This window comes from Spea bombifrons, chromosome 4, assembly GCF_027358695.1.
Source record: "Spea bombifrons isolate aSpeBom1 chromosome 4, aSpeBom1.2.pri, whole genome shotgun sequence".
Classification (NCBI taxonomy): Eukaryota; Metazoa; Chordata; class Amphibia; order Anura; family Pelobatidae; genus Spea; species Spea bombifrons.
In genome coordinates this window covers 47,767,862-47,789,971 of record NC_071090.1, presented here as the reverse complement: position 1 = coordinate 47,789,971, position 22,110 = coordinate 47,767,862, and the positions used below count along the sequence as shown (strand labels likewise).

The 22,110-nt window shown below is 37.6% G+C and overlaps 1 protein-coding gene across 1 annotated transcript in view; it reads right to left on the bottom strand.

Annotated features, from left to right (window-relative positions):
* Positions 1–1,495: 1,495 nt before the first annotated feature.
* TRHDE (thyrotropin releasing hormone degrading enzyme) overlaps positions 1,496–22,110 on the bottom strand; it is a 330,613-nt gene continuing 309,998 nt past the window's right edge. Inside the window, exons 16-19 of the mRNA XM_053465546.1 lie at positions 5,594–5,761; positions 5,361–5,501; positions 4,635–4,716; positions 1,496–2,232 (exon numbers count right to left, since the gene is read on the bottom strand). Of these exons, the coding sequence (XP_053321521.1) occupies positions 2,086–2,232; positions 4,635–4,716; positions 5,361–5,501; positions 5,594–5,761 (538 nt within the window). The 3' untranslated portion in view covers positions 1,496–2,085. The remainder of the gene's footprint in view (positions 2,233–4,634; positions 4,717–5,360; positions 5,502–5,593; positions 5,762–22,110) is intronic.

Sequence of the window (22,110 nt, the reverse complement as noted above, 5' to 3'; positions counted from 1 at the left end):
CCAGGCTTATCCATATATGATACATATTTTGGATCAATGTAGGTCTGTTTTACAAACATATAAGAAAACATATAAAGTGAATTTTTGTTCATCAGATGGCAGAAGAGACTGGTACATGGGTCTTAGTGGTGGGTCCCAGGCTTGGTGTACATCTTTTTAATAGTTTAATTCTTGAGTGTCAAATTTATTTTAAGCAATATCTCTTATAAATATTTATATTTAATTTTGCTGTAAGGGTACAGCGTAGTAATTATGTATGTGCTACTTTTATGTCCTTCAGTCATAATTACTATTCGCATTGCATCTGCCTTAGATAAATAATTAACTTGATGCATCATTATGCAATTTGACCCTCTAACTTTCAAATTGCAAGAAGAGCTGTTGCAAGTCTTTTACTATTAAAACTGATCACGTTGATAACAATAAACTCCATGAAGCTTTCTTTATTAGTGTACATTTCACCCATGTAATCACTGGTTTGGAGAATGCAAATTGTCTGTGTAACTCTGAGAAGTAATAACCCAATCTGCATAGCTTTATTTTTCTAAGTTCTGTGTACTTAATCATCATAAAAAACAATGATTTTCACAAATTCCCTAGGATTCTGTTTTGCATACTAGACAATTTTGACTTGATTCAGTAAATTTAACAGCTTACACCCTTAGGCTATTTTGTTGTTATATTCACGGTGAAGAACACACCAATAGAGTTAAAACTGCTAATGCATGGGCATAACTGCTCATTATGCCTATGCTGGAATCCATAAAGGCCATGTTTGGCTAATACATGGCATGCACAATTTAATTCAAAGTTGTATTTCATGCCAGGCAGAAAGATATGATGATCTTTCAGATTTCCCATTAATGCTAAAAAATTATCAATATCAGTGTTTTTACCCTCCAAGTACAATCAAAGTATTACTGAAGTTGATAAATCAGTTCTACTATAAAACAAAGAACATATAGAACATATATCCAAGAGTTTTTAATGTTACAAAATATTGCAAATATTTAAAATGTTATGGTTTGTTTTAAAAGGGTTTGGTAACAACATTTTGGTGTGGATGTATTGCTGTGATAAGGCTTTACAATCATAGTGGAGTCATTAAAGCTTGATGATACTACTTTAAGAGGTTAACTCACAAAAGCAGATGTAGCATAGGGCAAATAGTTGTTGTCAGGTGTCCCAATACTTTTGACATATTTGTCACACATATTGTGTGTATTTATAATATATATATATATATATATATATATATATATATATATATATATATATATATATATATATATATATATATATTCAACACTAAATATATGTAAGCATTAAAAATGAATTACTTGAAGCCATGTAAAAAAACAGATGCTTCTGTCAATACTGAAGTCTTTAAAACAAAATAATGTGATTGTAAAATCTTGTTTTGTGTTTTTAACAATACAAAAAAAAAAAATCACTAAAATTAGGTTATAACTGAAAAACACTGAAAGGACCATAGTAGAAAAGCAATAGAAATCAATTTAATATGCATGTATATATTACATTGTTTAACTCTCAAAATATTTGTTGCCATTTTAACAGAAATGACAATCAATGACGGACAATCCATTTTGTGGAATTACATGTACAGGTTAGGGTATGCTTAGCTAGAATTTCAACTTGACATAATTTTTGAATGTAGTTACCACTCTTAGAATTTCAGTTCTGCAATGATTGTCATAGTTAGTCATTGTGCTTTTGCATAATGCCCACTCGATGTAACAGCAGTTCAAATACAAAACTAGGACATTAAAATAAAGCATGCTGGGATACACAAGCAGACACTACAACCATGCACAAAATATAACTTGAAAAATATGTAGTAACATCAACATGCCCTATACAATAGAATTTGGGGACTGAATTGTCAGTTGCTATGACTTCTCTTGAAAAAGTTTCTTCTGGTTTGAAAAAGAGCCGACTGCAAAAATAGAGAAGGGCATTTTTTGCCCCATCTTTGCTGTTTTCAATAATTTTACAGCATGCATTCTGGTCTCTTCCCATGAAAAGTCAGATGATAAATTGGATTGTTCTCTTTTATTTCAAAATTCAGTGTTTCAATGATTTTCTTAACCACTGAAATAGTTCTTCCTTGTACAATAATTGCCATCGAACATTAGCATCTACAGTCTCCACCGCCCGGATTAGAGATGCCACAGATGATCCCTCCTTGTGTTGCTGTATAAAAGTTTTAAGCTGTAAGAAAATAAAATAACATGATTATAATCAAGGTCACTTTTAAGCTGTAATAAAATAAAATACAATGATTATAATCAAGGTCAGTAATTTACTCTAAACTTAAACTTTGGCCAGAGGGTGATACTTACGGCAGAGATGTAACATCATATCTACCACATGTGTTACATTTTAATGTTAATTTATGTAATTCACTGTTATGCAAAACTACTATGTTAATCATGTTAAATCCTACTTTAGCAGGAGACTACTTTAGGGAATATACCCCTAATATCTTGCAATTTCCAATGGAAGACTTTCATGAATGGTTGTATGTACATTGTAAAGTATATAAAAAAACAGTATCTTATTTTTAAAATCTATATGGGATACAGTTTCAATTTTTTTTGTTTAAAACCTAGGCATTATTAATAATAAAGTCATCCTATTTTGCCTAACACATACTTATTATTAATTATGTTTACACTTTTAAGACAAGCTGTAAAAGAAAATAAATTGTATATGCAGCGATGGGGAACTGCTTTGACAATAAAACACAACATAGCAATATTTTTATAACTTGTCATCTACAAAGCCAGCAAATTACTGCAACTTTAAAAGTATATAAAAAGTATATAAGATCAGAATTGTCACAGTTTATAAGGGCACATAAAGGGCTGGTATGGTACATATCTACTCAAATGATATATTCAAACCCATACATTATATGTCTGCCTTAATGTACTGATTTTCTGTGATAATTTGTAGTATGGGTGATTAAGATATAGGCACTATGCTTGAATTTTCCATTCTCAATTATTATTGGATGTTTGTATTACCCCTTTTATTTCTCACATTACTGAATGGCTCAATATTTTTGCACCAATTGTATGTGTTGGCTATGGAAGCTGTTTTCTCTTTTATTTAACACATTCTGATGAATACAGCTCAGTAATTAATATGGGGCTAGATTATTTTCCAGAGCTCAATCTATCAAAGGTCATTTAATTACAATCCTCCTTTAGACTGGAGTGGAAGAGGAGACGGAGAATTATATACATGTATCTTAGTTATACATGTGATCTCGGTTAATGAATATGGGCCAATGAACTCCTGTTTTCCTATCTTGTTAATTTCTATTGTAATCTATGCAAGGATAGTTGGTGTTGAATCTAGTCTATTATGTTAGACAAATATCTGCACATTCACATGGGGTTAATTGAGATATTATTATGCTACATTTAGTTGTTTACATATTTTGTTACTAATGTTCATTGCATGCAAACTCCAATAAAACAATGACCAAAATCTTTTTAACAATGAATATTTTGGCAACAGCAAATGGAAATAAAAAGGAAATTAATTAAACTAAAAAGGAAAATCAGAAAAGGGGAGTCAAACCCTTTGTGAAGGTGATGGTTGAAGTGTTTAATGAGCTAGTCAAACTTACTTTAACTGTTTTCTTCTTTTTTGAGTGCTGCTATATTCAATTACTTTTCCTCATTATATAGACCTTGTGGGCACAGCTTGGAGTATTTGCATATATACTCTCGGTGTGCTACTCTTCCCTGGTTGTGTTGTCTGACATATCCACAGACCTCCCCAAGTTTCATTGGTTGGCATTGGTTGGCAATACAGAGAACATACCAATACAAAAAAGGGCAGACACAACCACTATGTGTGGATATAAGACACTTTATGTCTACAGCCCCTCCACTTCAAAGCTAGGGTAATATACCATGTCAACATGGTTTTGCAAGCGCACTCCTATAAGAGGAAAAAAAAAGGTCTCTCAGATGTTCCCCTGGTCTGTGCCTTCTATTAATTCCACCAGTTCACCTATCCACTGACCATGTAGGAAGGAGAAAACGTATATGATGGGTCTAAAAGGTATTGACATAAGAGCGAAATAAAGCACTTTTGGCTAGCATGTTTGTAATAGATCCACTTGAAAAAGGTAAAACTAATTGCCTTCTTAACTTCCAGCCTCTGCACAAAGATGTGCAACTCTTTGGAAAAAATCATGCAAGGTAAGTTTCAAAGTTTACTTATAGAATTAAAACTAGGAACATAATCCTGGATAGAAATAATATGATCTTGAAAGTCATTATCTTCAAAATGTATAAGGTGCTAATGTTGCAGCTCACTGGGAAATGCTCATTGCATTAACAGAGAAGCTAGGGCCCTGAGTGAAGACTACTAATAAATCCGGACAGAAGGAGGAGGAATTAAAAAAAGACCTATAAGAACCATTTTCAAGTCCGCCCGTCTGGTGGAGAGTGATATAGAACTTAAAATAACAGTAGGTTCTTTTGAGTTTTAACATTATCATATTAGTATACCATAATTTGAAGAAAATACTTTGATTTCTTTAAAATATAGTTCCTTAATTTTTTGGACAAAAATATATATTACACATTTACCTCGTTCAGTTCTTCTTCAGTGTTTAGAAACTCTGTTACTCCACTAATAAGCTTGGAATTCATAAACAATGCTTCTCCATATCTGAAAAAAAGGAATGTTGCATTAGCGCACCGTATAATACATGTACTGGCAATATAAAGATTCCAAAATGTACGTATAAACAATACACGCGCAGAGGCAAAGCCTAACTAAAGAACACATTTCTTTTGCTCAATTGGTAACATACAAGTCTAGTGACCTTAAAAGAAAACTGTCACATCTGTGAACCAACATTAAATTTAGCTAGGAAAATAATCCCTAACTTGTACTATTATTGCAATTTATTCATCCTTGTCTGTTATATAGATCTCCAACCATTGAAACATCTGTTACCAATGACTTAGCCAGCACATTTTACACAAATGTTCCTTAATGTCCATAGATCCCTTGGAACAGGTTTGGAATCTTACAGTCACCTCAAGCAAAAGTTTCCTGTACTGAACCTACTTATTGTAGCAGAATGTTCAAAAGTTTTTGGTACAAGAGATAGCATTCTACTGCTAAATGTTTATGCCTAGGTTAATTATACATTTTTGTGTTAAGTAGTATGTAGCACTGGTACGGAAACAGTTTAAACACTATTCCACAGTAATACAGTTTATACATGTTATTGTTTGTTAAGTAAATGTACGAATATCTGTCTACTGTACATGTACTCAGGAAGAAAAACAAAATGCTGCTTATACCTTGCATTCAAAATCTTCCATTTGTCTCTGAAGAATTTCCATGCCAAATCCCTTCCATGGGGGTTTCTTGCCACATGAATAATAACATCAATCGCATCTTGATCCAATACTACTTCTGAATTCAATGATAAGTTGAGAAGCCTTAATATAATTGAGAAGAAGTAACAACATAGTGAATTTATGAGAGAAAAAAAACATCACATTTTTGAATGGTTTCTTTGTGAACTGCTTACCTATTCAACAAGTTTCTGTTGTCACTGCAAGTCAGCGCTTCCAATAATATTTTCTTTTCTGACACAGCTGTGGAGGAATGAAATTTCATCCAAATGAATTCCCATACATCTTCATCCATTAGGGAAACTCCTGTGCAATAGACAATGTCTCGCACATTTGGTGGAATACTGGGGAAATAATTACATAATAAGAATACATCCTAATATAACGTTTAAACATTTGCCCTTCTTATTTGTTAGATTAGTTTTTCTTCTTTTACATATGCACTCCTCCTTGTTGTGTTGATTGTGTTTATGTTTTTCTAGGTTAATATTGGACCCCCTATCTCATCTTTCTTCCAAGCTATACATGTTAAGAACCTTTATACTTTCCTGGCAAAGTTGATCCTGCAATCCATGAACCAGTTTAGTAACTCCCTTAGTAACTCCCTTCAAAGTATCTACAGTATATTATTCTGGACATATGGTCTCCAGTACTGTTCACAATACTCAAAGTAAAGTCTCACCAGTGCTCTGTCCTCTTTCTACGACTAATACATTTCCCTATATAACCAAACAATCTGCTAGCATTTCTTATTGCTCTACTACATTGCTGTTCAAATAAAAGTTTAAAATATTCCTTATCCATTCTTAATATAAGTAAGAGCATATGTATATATGTTTTTCATGTTACTATATTAGTAACATACACAGTTAGATACAGTGTACACAATGTAGAAAAAAAAATGATGTAATTATATATTTTTCAGATGGCATTGAAAAAAATAAAGTAAGGAAAATGTTAAAGTTGTAGAAACCTCAAGCCTAATTCCGATGTTTAAAGAGGTAAATAGTTGTATTGTTGTTATTTGCTTTTGGATTGCTTCCGTCTGTTATATAATATGCATTAAAATAAACATTACGGGAACACAAACTTATAATACACAATTTACAGTACAGCAGGTTTAAGTCACTAACAACATACATAGCTAGCACACTGAAAAAAGTTTGATCCCTGCTAATAGGCAGGAATTAGTATTTATGATGCCACAAGTCCCCCCCAACACACATTGTAAACACCTTCTTCCTTAATCAACTTCATTTACTCATGCCATTTTCATGTGAGGAAATACTTACATGCAAACTATATGTAAGACATCTGCTTTATTTTTGACAGTTAAGATGCAAAACAAACATAAGAATAAATGCAAATCATTAAAGAAATGAATATTTTTGACATTATAAAATGGGTTGGGTCTGTTTTTGTTAAACTGATGTAACACGAGCAGTTACTAAGACTGGTATTCCAGCTTTTAGAGCAGTGACCTCAATGGAACAATTGTTATCCATTGAAAACTCCTGTCGTTACCTATTGATCATATCTGGGAACTCTGCGTGTCTCTGGGTCGTGGCCTGAAATCTCAAGGTTGCGAGAGAGGCATTTAAACACGTGCTACTCCCCACACCATTTCCTCCTCTCATCCCCATAAACTGAAAATATATATTTTTTAACAGAGTACTATATATATATCTAATTCAATCACTAACAAAAAAACTTATGCGAGAAACACATTCCGGTCAAGAATTTCCTAGTTTACTTTTACACTACTCCAGGACAGAAGACAAAAAAATTCAATTAACAGTTTCTGATTGCACCTATACTAGAATAGAAAAATATTCCTGAATCAAACAAAGCAATCCAATATCTCTCTGGGTTCTAAACCCGTAAATGAGAATACCAAGTTAAAGTGTTTTCTTTGGTGGACAAAATAATGCATCTCTTACTTACTTAAATGTAGTATTATGTAGGTATCAATTTCTCATGGGTTTCTTTGTTAAGATTTAAATTTTTTTTATAGAAAAAATTAAGCTCATTTTTCTATTTTCCCTAATATTTCTAATACACTCACATTTAACATGTATCTGAACATTTTTCAGGAGACACTTAAATCATGAGTATGTTGAGATTACTGATTACAGGTGGGCTTCCATCATACCATGGAGGGGAAGTCACAGGTGAAGTACTCTTTAAAGGACTTCCCTATTTAAATGTTAAATGCAACTTGGAGTCCATTTTGCATATATCCCAGTGCATTGTAGTCTGTGCAAATAATTGAGACTTTCTTCAGTTACTGGAGTTCTAGTCCAAACCCAATATATATAATGTCTGTGGGTACTATAAACGATAAACAGGAAATTACAGCTAAACACAAACATGGCAGAAATGTTAAAACCATTGTCATGAAAAGCACACAAAACTGAAAAACAGTCTGATCACAAGGGTGTTAATGTCTTATCATATTCTATCTTTTTTTTTCTCAATGACAATAATACATTTTACAACATGTCCTGTCATCAGATATACAGGAGATATTTATCTAATATCTAAATGCAGAATTTGCTATATTTAGTTATAATGACATGAACGACAATTGCATAAGTAACCCACACACCATTCCAACAACCAATTCGTAAATGGCTAGATGTCCCATGCTGCAAAAGAACTTACAATTGTTCAGTGCTGTGGAATAACATGGCCTTTATCATACAATCAATAATAATAATTAGATGTGAACTTAACCACAAACCACTTTTTTTAAACACTGAATATGAAAAAACTACTTTTCCTAAATCACATACCAAGTTTTTCAAAATATATAGCCTCCTTCTTTATTTGCATTGATGATATGTTTTTATTAAACATTAGCCTCACTGTTTAGTTGGTGGCATTTAAGTTGAATCATATGTTTTTAGCAATTAGCTGTATTAGTTCCAAAATGTCCAGGTTTGACCTGGACATTGCCGAGTGAGCACTGCTTCCCCGGTTCTCCGGGTAAAGACCCAAATCCCCCGGGTCGCCCCGCTCCCACCCATTTTTCCTTTAAATCGAGGTGTTTCCCGCTGCCGTCAGCGTGAACGACCCTGACGTCAGTGTACATGTATGGGCTTTGTCGTCATTGCATTGCACCGCAAGCCCGTACATGCACGGGCTTTGTTGTTAAGGGGTTAAGAAATTGTTGTATTACACTACAATTATTAGGCTTTTCCTAGAGATGTAACAGAGTAACACAAAACAATCAGTGACATTGTACCTATCACTGTATTTTACTTTAATTATTTTCATCAGAGTAATAACATTATATGGACAAAGACCTGAATACATTTTAACCCCTTCACAACATAGTATGTACCTGTACGGGCTCACAATGCATTGTCATTAACAGGTTTAAGGACAACCCGTTAATTATAATAGAAAAAGGCTCCAGGCACTCATGGGTTCCATCAGGCAGATTTATTGAAAGAGACGAACAACAACGTTTCGACCTCACGATGAGGTCTTTATCAAGTAAGTAACTTGATAAAGACCTCATCGTGAGGTCGAAACGTTGTTGTTCGTCTCTTTCAATAAATCTGCCTGATGGAACCCCTGAGTGCCTGGAGCCTTTTTCTATTTTGATTTACTGGGGAGCTGGCCCTTCCTGGCACAGCCAAGCACCTGAGTTCCTGTGGGAGTGTGTGCAGATTCCTAATTCTGGTAACCCGTTAATTATGTCAAAGATGTTAGTTATGGATGGCAAGTACTTTATATCTACACAGTTTTAGCCATTGTTTAAATGTGTGTATATATGGCCACGTAAGATGTTAAAAGGGGAGAATTGTTTATCCAGAAATGTACAGTAATTCTGACTTAGCAATTAGCCTGTGCATACACTTGCACACTAACATTTGTCATTAAACAAATATGTTCATTATGTATGATCTTTCAGAATATGATACCTTAAGAAGACTTTGCTGATAAAACTTCCTGAAAAAAGTATTTTTAGATTAAAACAGCCATTGGTATCATAATATATTATCATATTCTTTATTTTTTGTAGAGCAAGTAAAATCTAAGTTGCATCTAAAAATTCAAAGCATTACCAGAAAGGCCAGCCATTAAAAACACATTACAAACAATAATGTTATTCACATTCATATGCAAATTGCATTGATTCAACTTAATTTCTATGTAATGAAGTTTTGCAGAATTTAGTATAACTTGTTCTTTTGCAGTGAAAATGGCACCCATGAAAAGCTACAACAAATCATTTCACTTATGATTAATTAACATTTTTTAAATTTTAGTCAAGTTCCAATAATAATATAAAATACATTTGAAAAATACAAGATATAATTACTTATCTCCTGGGCAAATTGTGTTCTAATTTTATAAAATGTAATTGAATGCATTTTATACGATTCTTTAATTAAGTAGAAAATTGAAATTCCACTTAGAACAGCAACTTTAAAAAAACACTCTGCAAACCCTCCTTTACTGTTTTTAAGAATTATGAATAGCATAGGTCATTAATATATTAGAAGGGAAACGGAAAATAGTGTAATAAAAAAATAAATGGAGAAAGCAGTCTGCTTATTACAAATGGGAGATTGCACAAGTAATAGAGTTTCTCTGTGATAAAAAATCTAATTGTAATGTTATTGTTATGTAGATATGGTGTACAATGTAATGATAGTCTGGTATGGTCTAGGGTTTGTAAGTGAGATCTTCATGTATCATACCAGCTATCCAATTAACATGAAGGCAATACATAATTTTGAGCTTGGAGATCTCACATGAAAATAGTAGAAGTTCTGTCAAAATTGTGAGATGTAAGAAAAAATGCCCCTTTAAGGACTGGTTTTAAAAAAAAGACAAGCTAATATGAATGTTTTTTCAAGAAATGCAAAATGCAAGAAATGCTAATTAAAGTGGAGATATCAAAAACATTTTATTTTATTTATTGAAGATGTTGTTAAACTACACTGGATGGACAAAAGTATTGGGACACCTTACCATTATGCCAACAGGAACTTTCATGACATTGCATTGTAAATACATAGACATTAATATGTAGTTGGCCCCCCTTTGCAGCTATAACAGCCTCCTCTCTTTTGGGAAGGCTTTCCACAAGATTTTTTAATGTTTCTGTGGGAATTTTTTTTCCATTCTTCCAGTAGCGCATTTCTGAAATTTGACACTGATGCTGGACGAGAAACCTTGGCTTGCAATCTCCGGTTCAGTTCATCCCAAAGGTCTTCGATGGGGTTGAGGTCAGGGCTTTGTGTGAAGTTCTTCTACATCAAACCTATCCAACCATGTCTTTATGGACCTGTGCATTGGGACACAGTCAAGATGGAATTGAACAGTGCCATACTCAAACTGTTGCCACAAAGTTGGAAGTATAACATTGTCCAAAAATTTTTGTTATGCTAAAGCAGTAAGATTTCCATTCACTTGACTTGAACTCTGTGATCTGAGTCTTCCATGCATCTGCTCGGCCACGGAAACCTATTCTATTGAGCTCCTGTAATACCAGTGGAAGTTTGGAACTTTTCGGCTATGGAATTTGCAGAGGGTTGGGAACTTTTATGCACCTCAGCACTCAGTGACTTTATGTGGTCTTCTGAATCATGGCTGAGTTTCTGCTGTTCCTAAATGCTTCCACTTTCCAATTATACCACTTACATTCGACCATGAAATATCTATCCAAATGAATAGAAACCTTGATAAAAGAAAAAGACTGTTAAATATCTACATCATGCAGAATCTCTCCAGATCCTTCAAATTTCGAGGTTGGCGATGGTAGACTCTCCTCTTCAGTTTTTCTATGGTATTCACGTCAGGGAACTTCCCTTGATAGGACCTTGATTTTGTGGTCAGTAAACAATTTTTGGGTTAATTTTGATGTATGTCTTGCTGGAAGATCCAACCATGACTCATTTTAAGCCTTCTGGCAGAGGCAGTCAGGTGTTCGGTCAATATGTGTTGATATTTGATAGAGTCGATTATGCCATTGCCCAAAAGATCAATATTGGTTTCATCTGACCATAGAAACAGAACCCATTTGAGGTTCCAGTAGTGTCTGGCAAACTGAACACGGATGAGTTTGTTTTTGGTTAAGAGTAGTTTTTGTCTTGAAACTTTTCCAAACAACTTATGGTGTGGTGTAGTGACGTGGGGTTACAGTTTAAGAAACATAGAAAGTGACGGCAGGTAAGAACCATTCGTCTCATCTAGTCTTCCCAACCTCTGAATACTTTCCTTAGTCCCTACCCTTATCTTATATCTAGCTTAGCATTATGCCTATCCCATGCTTGCTTAAGCTCTACCACTTCTGCTTGAAGGCTGTTCCACTCATCCATTACCCATTCAGTAAAGTAATATTTCCTGATATCACTTTTAATTATTGTCGCCTCTTGTTGTGTTAGTACTTCTCAGGCTTTTGCAATTGTTTTCTTATGAACTTTATTTTTAACAAAAATTGCCTGTTTCGTGCATTCCTTCTAATTAACAATAACGGGGGTGATCTCTGGCGAAACTGGCAAAGACGAACTGCAAAAATGTGTCAATTTGTTGCCATGTGTAGCCGCCATTAGGGAGGGACTGTGTGTGGGAGGGTACATATCAATGACTGACAGGCAGAAGTAGCCAAAAAACAAGATGTGGTTCCCTTAATGTTATGGCTGTGATTGATGGGTCCAACAACCTGTGGAAGTTTTTCCATAACTTTTTTTACTCTGGGGAATCAGCATTTACAAGGGGAAGGGACAAGTATTAGACAGATAAGTGTGCTGATGCCATTTTAACTTGTCAGTAGCAGCAGTTACAGACTCATGAGAGTTGGAGTGTGAGACAGTGACAGCTTGGAAGAGGCTGAGATTAATACTCATTACTCACCTACCATACTGCAAGTTAATTAATAGTTTATTTTAGTGTATTGTTGTAGAGTGGATTAGAGAAGCTGTAAAGTAGGACAACAGCAGACATTTTTTCCCTGTTCCTAAGTAGAGTTTATTTGGTTAAGACAGTTGTCCATTTATGCTACTAGCGAAACCTATAATTTTTATATCATCTTTCTATCATATCATCTTGTGGGCTTGTGCACAGTTGTTTAAATTTAAAACATGTTTTTTTTTAATTAACTTTCTATCATCTATTATTTTTCATTGATAATTTAATATTGGTGACAAAACCAGGCATTATAATATATAAAGTATATACTATTGGGGAAATTCAGTGTCTGCATGCCCAGGCCCAGTGTCTTATTACTACTGCTGCACCTTTTTAACTGTCTGTACTCTGTGGGAGCCTTCTTTTTTTAAAATTTCTATAATATTGGGGAAATTAATTTCTGCTCCAAGAGGCTACATCTTCCTATAATCTGCCAGTGTTTGCCTGCCCAGTGCTCTACTACTACTACTGCTGCTGCTGCTCTTCATCTTTGATCATCCTTACACTTGGGCAAGTCTTTTTAAAGAAAAGATCAAAGGGTTAAACAATAGACATTTTTCACAGCATTCTTTGTTCATATTTACCAAGGGTGCCAGTATTCGCGGAGGGCACAGTAGTCTATATGGATTTCGGTAAGGCATTTGACACTGACCTCCATATAAATAAATTGTACTGTTTGGATGTTAAAATAGTTGAATGGAAAAGGCAATGGGTGAGGGGCAAGAAACAGAAGGTTGTAATTAATGGTGTACATTCAGCGCTAGGTGTTGTTACTATTGGGGTAACTGAAGGACATGTATGGGGATTCATACATTTTCATACATTGTAATATTTTTATATTATTGGTAAAGTATGTATTTTGTAGATGATCCAACGCTCTGCAACGGGGTAGCCGTTCTTGGTGGAACAAGCCAAATGTAAAGTGATTTAAGTAAATGAAAAGAATGGTTGAGAGTGTAGCAGCTGCAAATTAATGTTGATAAAAAACAAGTGGTATGCTGGGTTGTATAGATAGCAGCATTAGTAGCAGGAAGAGGGAGGTGGTTCTGTTACTTTACATATATTTGGTTAGCCCACACCTAGAGTATTCTGTATAGTTCTGGAGACCCCATCTCCAGAAGGATATTGACAGTTTTGTGAGAGTTCACAAAAATGTTGAATGGTTTGCAGAATCCAAAATATCAGGAAAAACTAAGACTAGAGAGTTAGACGTTTAGATGTAATATAAGGAAGTAATGGGATAGACATAAAAGGGTGGGTGGTATGAGTTTTTGAGTAATAGGATCCAGTGAGATACCTTAAATCAAAATAGAAAAAGGCTCCAGGCACTCATGGGTTCCCTCAGGCAGATTTATTGGAAGAGATGAACAACAACGTTTCGACCTCACGATGAGGTCTTTATCAAGTTGGAGATCCAGTGAGATGCCTTATCCTAGACCTCTATTGTGTATGTGGTCGCAGGGGCAACATCAGGCAAGATTGGACCCACTCTCCTCTTTAACTCTAGGGTCTACGCAACTTAAAAAGGTTCCATATTACTGTTTTCCTCAGCAAAAGAAGAGAGGGCATCTGTTGTGCCGTGAAAAAATATTGCCTGTGACAGAATGCAGGCAAGGTGGTAGTATTCAATATTGGGGAAATCCAATCCTCCCCAGAAGCCTGTGTCTCCCTAGTTTTAATAGTCTATAAATGTGGTCTAAATGGTTGCCAGCAATTTTGGGGGAATTTGGCTGGGACAGTCACATACAACAACTTAGGAAGTGCTGTGATTTTTATAGTGGTAATTCCCCCTAGCCATGAAAAAACTCAGATCATATGTGACATGCTTCCACATATATACAATGTTCAAGGAGTTAAGCCAGATCGGCAGACGTAGTAAAAAAATCAAGCCTCCATTCTAATTTATGCATATTTATCAGCTGAGATTTGTTTTTGAGGTCTACAGTGATACTCATGACCTGGGTCTTGGTTCTATTAATCTTATGGTACAACACTAAAGAATATTTGTGCAGAGATTGGATTAGTGCAGGTAGGGAGGTTGTCAGGTTGGTGAAGGAAGGCAATATGTCGTCTGCAAATAAACCTATATATTTGTGTAATCTTATACTCTGCTTTCAAAGGAACTTCTGAAACTCCTGGATCTGCTTTAATTTTTGCAACCAGGGGCTACAGAGTTACAATACATATCCTTCATGGGGGGTCATTTGTGATTAAAAAAGGCTTGGATAGAAACTCAATCATGTTTACACTGGCAGATTGGTTGCTGTATATTGGCCTGAATAATGGAATCTGGGAAATTTAATTTGGTCAAGACCCATATAACATTAGTATATTTGGGCTAGTTCTATGGCATGGATTTTGGCATAAATTTTGATGTTCACATTAAGTAATGATATGGGGCGAAAGTTGTGGCATCTGTCAGTAGACCTGCCCGGTTTAAGTATTGTAATCATGTGAGCCCTTAGGTTTTCCTCTTGGATTTTGCCTTTCTGAGTGAATAAGTGGAAGAAACATAGTAAGTAGGGGCCAAAGGAGCGTAAAAACACTTGGTTATATGTCAATGTTAAAACATCCGGCCAAGGAGTTGAGTCCTTTTTAAGTTGTCCCACAGTCCTCTTTTTTAATTGAATGGGAAATGCCAGCGGGGCACACATTTCCTCTGTAATGGCAGGCGAATTAATAGATTCTAGGTACTTATTCAATGCCTTGCAGGGTGGACTGATGCACAGTAGGGTCAACTTTAAGATTATATATCTTAGCATAGTAGTAATCTCTGCCATTTTTGCAGGGTTGCAGAATAATGTATGTTTATTATGTTGTATTCTTTGGATTTGTATTCTCTGAAGATAGCGGTGTGTCCTATCAATATAACAGAATGAATATCAGTTTTCATTCTTTTATATTAGACCCTGCTGCTAAAATATATTAATATTAGTCCCTGCTGCCAATATATATTAATATTAGTCCCTGCTACCAATGCATTTTATATAGAAAAAACTGGACACAAGCATTTCCTTGGGCCCCGCTCCACGCTCCCTAGAATGCAATCACTCCCTCCGGTCCCACACCAAAAAAAAACATTTGCTACACTGACTGCGGATTAGGGGAAGACTGTGGGAGTCAGCGCAGTCTTCCCTCCTTCTGAACCTACCGTGACATTGAGTGGTCCTCTCCCTCGTAATCATCCCCAGAGTCCCTTTGTCCCGTCATTCACTAAACCACACCTCAACTGAATATATATACATAAGACATACAAACCCTATATTTGCAGTTATACATAAATATGGCATAGCAGGTATAGATCAACACATTAACACACAAACCCAGCTTTGCATGTATAGATCAATTGAAATTCCCATGTGAACTCAGCACTGAAGGTATAGATCAAATAAACAGAATCAGACATACAAATCCTGTATTTGCTGGTATACAATAATAATGTACAGAAACATAGCATTGCAGGCATAGACCAGCTGGAAATCACATGTAAACTCAGCACTGTGCAAAACAATGTTCAACAACCAACATCTTTGAAAGTAGCTATTAAATGTTTTTTTTTCATATAAATAAAGCAGATAACAAAGTTCTTATGGCATTTTAAGCTTAGTGGCATCATCATTCTGTCACATAGGCAAATTAAGATATTAAACGACCAATTTCATGTAATGAAACAGCAGCAACTTAACGTGAAAAAAACCTACAGATAAACACGTTGATTTATGCAGCATGGGATGTATGAATACTGTGGAGATGTAATAGAATAGGACATGAAAAGGAAAAACAAAATGAAGATTTTAAAAATAAATAAATAAGCGTACTATAAGTTGAATGCATGTTGAATACAAAGGACAAAACAATCCTGTAACAATGATAAGCACGAAATTAAAATGCTGTTCATTTGCTATAACAGCTAAAAACTATCTCAGTGTAGATACATTATACCATGATTCAAAACAGGAGACTAGAGGACAGTAGGTCACAAAACTACAGATTAGTTCTTAAACATTATAAATGGGGTTGTCTTGACATAAAACCATAAGCATGAGAAAGGACAGCAGTACAATGAATGATATGCTTTAAAAGTGGTAATACTGAAAAACATTAGTGGGTTTTATATTAAAATCTTATAAATATGTACTATTTCATAGGAGCTTAGTTGTCAGGATAGCCACCCTTTATTTCTAACCTGAACATCAATCTTTACATTCAGATGTAATACAATTCTTGCCTACACTACTGTATACTCAGCAGAGTCACTGACTGTGTCACATTTAAGGGATTTTTACAGTTACCAATATCATGATTCTATCTATCTGTCAGAATTCTAGCCCCTAGCCCCTATACCAGGGGAACCTACTTTACATTCAAAAAAACAAGGGGGTTCAAGAAAAGAAAAATGATTTATCTCTGGGTCTATGAAAACTGAAGTTACTTAATAATGGACTTGGCGTTAATCTTTATTCATTTGTTTTCAGTTGGTGCCTATTACATTGTGGTGGCCAATAATAAATAGCCTGATCTTTGCTTCCACAAATGGTGGAAAGGCTTATGTCCAAGTGCCCACAATACATACTTTTTACATAAACTAAAATTGCACCTATTCATTTTGTAGCTATTTTGGTAGCAGGTAGCAGCCTGGCTGTTTATATAAATATATGATATACTACATAAACTATACTATCCCTAGTCTCCAATAGTCCAATGGAACAGATGTAACTGGTTCACAAAAAACTACAAAGGGTTGTAATTTTTTTTCCAGTCTATTGAGCATAATGGGATCGCATCTGCACAATTAAATGTTTTACATCAAAATAAGTCAATAAATAGATCAATAAATAAATATACTATTCATATTATTAATCCAGCACATACAAAAGTTAATCAGAGATTGTCTTTGTCTTAAAAGTGTATGAACAAAAAGCATATAACACTGCATATAAAGCTAAAATAATATAATGCAACAGCAAATTTTCCTTTTGAAATATCAAAGCAGGACACCTATCCATAGATCTCCATAAGGTGGGCATTGATAACTCATGCTTCATGAGGAAATATTAACAAATTTGCTTTCCATGGTTTCAATGTCAAAATATTAATTATATAAAATATTATTTTCATTATATTCGCTCTGAAAAAAATATAACTGGAGTGATAAATCTTTATATTAAGAAATAATTCATATCATATTGATTTTTAGTTAGGATTATGGATGAATTATAGAAACTAAGCAGCGTTAACAACATGACACAATCAATAAACAGTCAAAATGACAAATATAAAAATATTCCCTTGTTATATACAGGATACCTATTGTTTAAAAAAGCATCCAGGAAATTGATTACAGCTTTTAGTTGTGAAAATGAGTGCAAAAACATTGCCTAAGGTAACAAGGTAATACCCGGGGGGAGGGACCAGGTTTAGAGGGGAAATGCGTATGAAAGGCTCGTACCAGTCTAGGGGCATGAACATCCTGGGCAGGCACCCAAGATCGTTCCTCAGGTCCATATCCTTTCCAATGAACTAAATACTGCAGGCGACCCCTGGACACACGAGAATCGATGATAGACTGAACTTCATATTCATCATGACCATTAACCGGAATCGGGCGAGGGCGAGGAGCTGAAGCAGTGAATCGGTTGCAAACAAGTGGTTTCAGCAGCGAGACATGGAAGACATTCGGAATACGCATGTTGGGAGGAAGATCTAAGGCATAAGCCACCGTATTAACATTACGCAGGATACGGTAGGGACCCGCAAAACGAGGGGCCAGTTTGTGAGAGGGAACCCGGAGGTTCAGATTGCGAGAGGATAACCAAACCCTCTCCCCGACCTGGTAGGAAGGAGCCGGAAGCCGTTTGCGGTCAGCCTGGAGCTTGTACCGTCGTGCTGATAACTGGAGTGAGTCCTTGACCCGTGCCCACATGGATTGGAGTTTGCAGGGATGCTCTGGGGTGGAAAGCTATCGGGTAGCATGGCAGGTTGCATCCCGTAGTTTGCCAGGAAAGGCGAGAGACCAGAGGCGGTGGATACATGGCTATTATGAGCAAACTCCGCCCAAGGCAACAGGTCAGACCAGTTGTTCTGATGATCTAAAATGTAACAACGAAGGTACTGCTCCAAGCCCTGGTTCGAGCGCTCTGCGGCTCCGTTAGATTGTGGGTGGTAGGCCGAGGAAAAGGAAAGGCGTATCCCCAACTGGAGACAAAAGGCACGCCAAAAGCGAGACACAAACTGACTCCCTCTATCCAAGACTATTTCTTTAGGTATTCCGTGCAGCCTAAAGATCTCCCTCGTAAAGACGTTTGCCAATTCTTGCGCAGACGGGAGTTTCTTAAGTGGGATACAGTGGCACATCTTGGAGAACCGATCCACTACCATCAGAATGACAGTATTGTTCTGGGAGGGAGGGAGTTCTACAATGAAGTCCATGGAAATGTGTGTCCAGGGTCTTTCGCCATTGGGAATAGGTTGCAGTAAACCCACAGGAAGATGCCTGAGATCTTTACTTTGAGCACAGGTCTGGCAGGAGGTAACAAATTCCTTAATATCATTATGGATCTTGGGCCACCAGAACTGACGGGTCATACCCCAAATCATTTGATTCTTACCAGGGTGGCCCGCGGCCTTAGAACAATGGTAAGTGCGCAACAAGGAATGTCAGAGGGGAACAGGTACGTAGCACTTGCCAGGCGGTGTGCACGGTGGAGCCTGATTTTGTGTAGCCAGGATTTTCTCCCCCAATGGGGAGGTCAGACTGGTACGGATGCTTGCCAGGATGCGATCGGGAGGAATAATCGGTGTCGGAGGCACTTCTTCTCTGGAAGAGGAAGTGAATTGTCGAGATAAAGCATCCGCACGTACGTTTTTCGAGCCCGGGAGGTAAGATACCAGAAAATTAAACCTGGAAAGGAATAAGGCCCACCGAGCTTGCCGAGGAGTCAATCTCTTGGCCTCGGAGAGGTAGGTCAAATTCTTGTGATCTGTTAAAATCAAAACAGGTGTCGTGGTCCCCTCAAGGAGATGACGCCATTCCTTGAGTGCCAGAATTATAGCCAGAAGTTCCCTATCACCAATCTCGTAGTTGCATTCGGCTGGAGAGAGTTTTTTTGAGAAGAAGCCACACGGGTGTAGCGGGCCTTCAGGTTTAGGACGTTGAGACAGAAGGGCGCCTACTCCTGACTCAGACGCATCTACCTCCAGGATGTATGGTAGTGTCGGGTCTGGGTGGACCAAGACGGGAGCGGACACGAATGTTTTTTTCAAATCCTCAAACGCCTGAATCGCAACCAGAGGCCATCGTAAAGGATCACCATCTTTTCGGGTGAGGTCAGTAATGGGTTTGACTAAATCAGAGAAGTTGCGTATGAATTTGCGGTAATAATTAGCAAAACCGAGGAAGCGTAGGACAGACGGAAGACCAACAGGACGAGGCCAATTAAGTACCGCAGAAACCTTTTGAGGGTCCATAGAAAAGCCCTTATCAGAAATAATATAGCCCAAAAATACAACCTGGTTTTTATGGAACTCGCATTTCTCCAACTTACAGTATAAACCATTCTCTCTGAGGCGTTGGAGGACACGTTTGACGTCACTGATATGGGTCTCGAGAGAAGGCGAGTGTTTGAGTATATCATCAAGGTATACAACAACACACTCCTGTAGCATATCTCTGAGTACGTCATTGATAAACTCCTGGAAGACAGCAGGGGCATTGTATAAGCCAAAAGGCATAACCAGATATTCATAGTGCCCACTTCTGGTATTGAAATGCTGTCTTCCATTCGTGTCCTTGCTTAATGCGTACCAAATTGTAGGCCCCACGTAAATCCAACTTGGTGAACAGCTTGGCCCCTTTTAACCGATCAAAAAGCTCAGTGATCAAGGGTATTGGATATGCATTTTTGATCGTAATTTTATTCAGACCTCTGTAATCAATACAGGGCCTAAGTTCACCCCCCTTCTTTTTTACAAAGAAAAAGCCGGCACCAGCGGGGGAAGTGGATTTACGTATAAATCCCCTAGCCAGGGCATCGGAGACATAATCCTCCATGGCCTTATTCTCAGCAACTGACAATGGGTAGACTCGACCACGAGGAGGAGCAGCGCCTGGCTGGAGTTCTATGGCGCAATCATAGGACCTATGGGGAGGTAGGGAACCAGCCCGAACTTTGTCAAAGACATCAGCATAGTCCTTGTATCCTAGTGGCAACACCGGGGTAGCATCAGTACAAAGGACCTTGATAACTTCGCAAAGACACTCCTTTTGGCAAGAAGGCGACCAGGCTAACACCTCAGACTACCGCCAGTCGAGGGTAGGATTATGTTTTTGTAGCCACGGATAGCCCAACACCACAGGAAAGTAAGGAGAGGAGATCATCTGGAACTGGATCTTCTCCCGATGGAGAGCCCCGATGGACATGGAGAGAGGAATAGTCTCCTTGGTAATGAGCAAAGGCTGCAGAGGCCTACCATCAATAGCCTGGACGACCAAGGGCTTCTCCCTGTTAATAACAGGTATACAATGGTTAGCCACAAAGGAGGTGTCAATAAAGGCATCGGCAGCACCTGAGTCCATGAGCGCTTTGGTAACAATCGAAGCCACTGGCCATGACAAAACAACTGTAACTAGAGGCTTGTTTTTGAAGATGTTAGGGGACCGGGTAAGCCCACCTAGAGTGTGTCCCCGACCGGACCCTAGGTGCAAGCGTTTCCCAGGCGAGTTGGGCAGGAACGTAGCAAATGCCCACTTTGGCCACAGTAAAGACATAGGCCCTCCCTCCTACGGTACGCTCTCTCTGCCTCAGAGAGCCGGGTAGCCCCCAACTGCATGGGCTCAATGCCCTCCGGCAGGACATCCACAGGAGGCGCGGGAGGAGAGGGAGGAACGGGTGGGTTCAAAAAGGTTGACGCCAACCTAAAAGGATGCCTCCTCAGGCGTTCCTTGAAAGAGGGTCTCTCCCTAAGCCTTGTATCAATAAGGGTCAGGAAGGTGATTAAGGCTTCGAGGTCAGTAGGGAGATCCTTAGCTGCTACTTCATCCTTAATGGAATCGCTCAGACCATGGAAGAAAGCAGCCACTACAGCCTCATTGTTCCACCCGACCTCTGCTGCCCAGGTACGGAACTCAATCGCATAATCAGACACAGTCCTAGTCCCCTGGCGAATGGACATAAGGTGTTTGGCAGCAGAGGTAGCGCGGGCCGGAATGTCGAAGACTCTACGGAAAGAAACCACAAACTCTGCATAATTTCTCTGCAACTCTTCGCCTCCCAAAGTGGATTAGCGCATGCTAGAGCTTTGTCGGTTAGTAGTGAGATCAGGAAACCAACCCTGGCCCGCTCGGTCGGAAAAGCCTGAGGCACCAATTCGAGATATATGCCAACCTGGTTCAAAAAGCCACTGGGTGGGGTCCCCTCCATAGCGTTGGGGCAGAGGAGCAGTACTACTCATGCCTCTGGGAGCCAGTGGTTCAGCTGCAACAGCTGGTGCAGGAACAACATAAGGAGCCGGAGCTATAGGTCGTGCAGGTGGTGGTTCCAAATGCGCTGTACGGTTAAGGAGTGTCTGTACTGCAGCAGCCAACTGGTCCAACCTGTGATCCTGTTGGTCCAACCGGGTGAAGACTGTAGGAACAGGAAGAGTACCAGTACCATCAGGATTCATGGCCCTTTCGTAATGTCAGGGTACCAGTGAATCAGGACGGAGGCAAAAAGGTACTGGTCAAAATGTTTATTAAAATAAAATAATAACAAGAATCCAAAACATA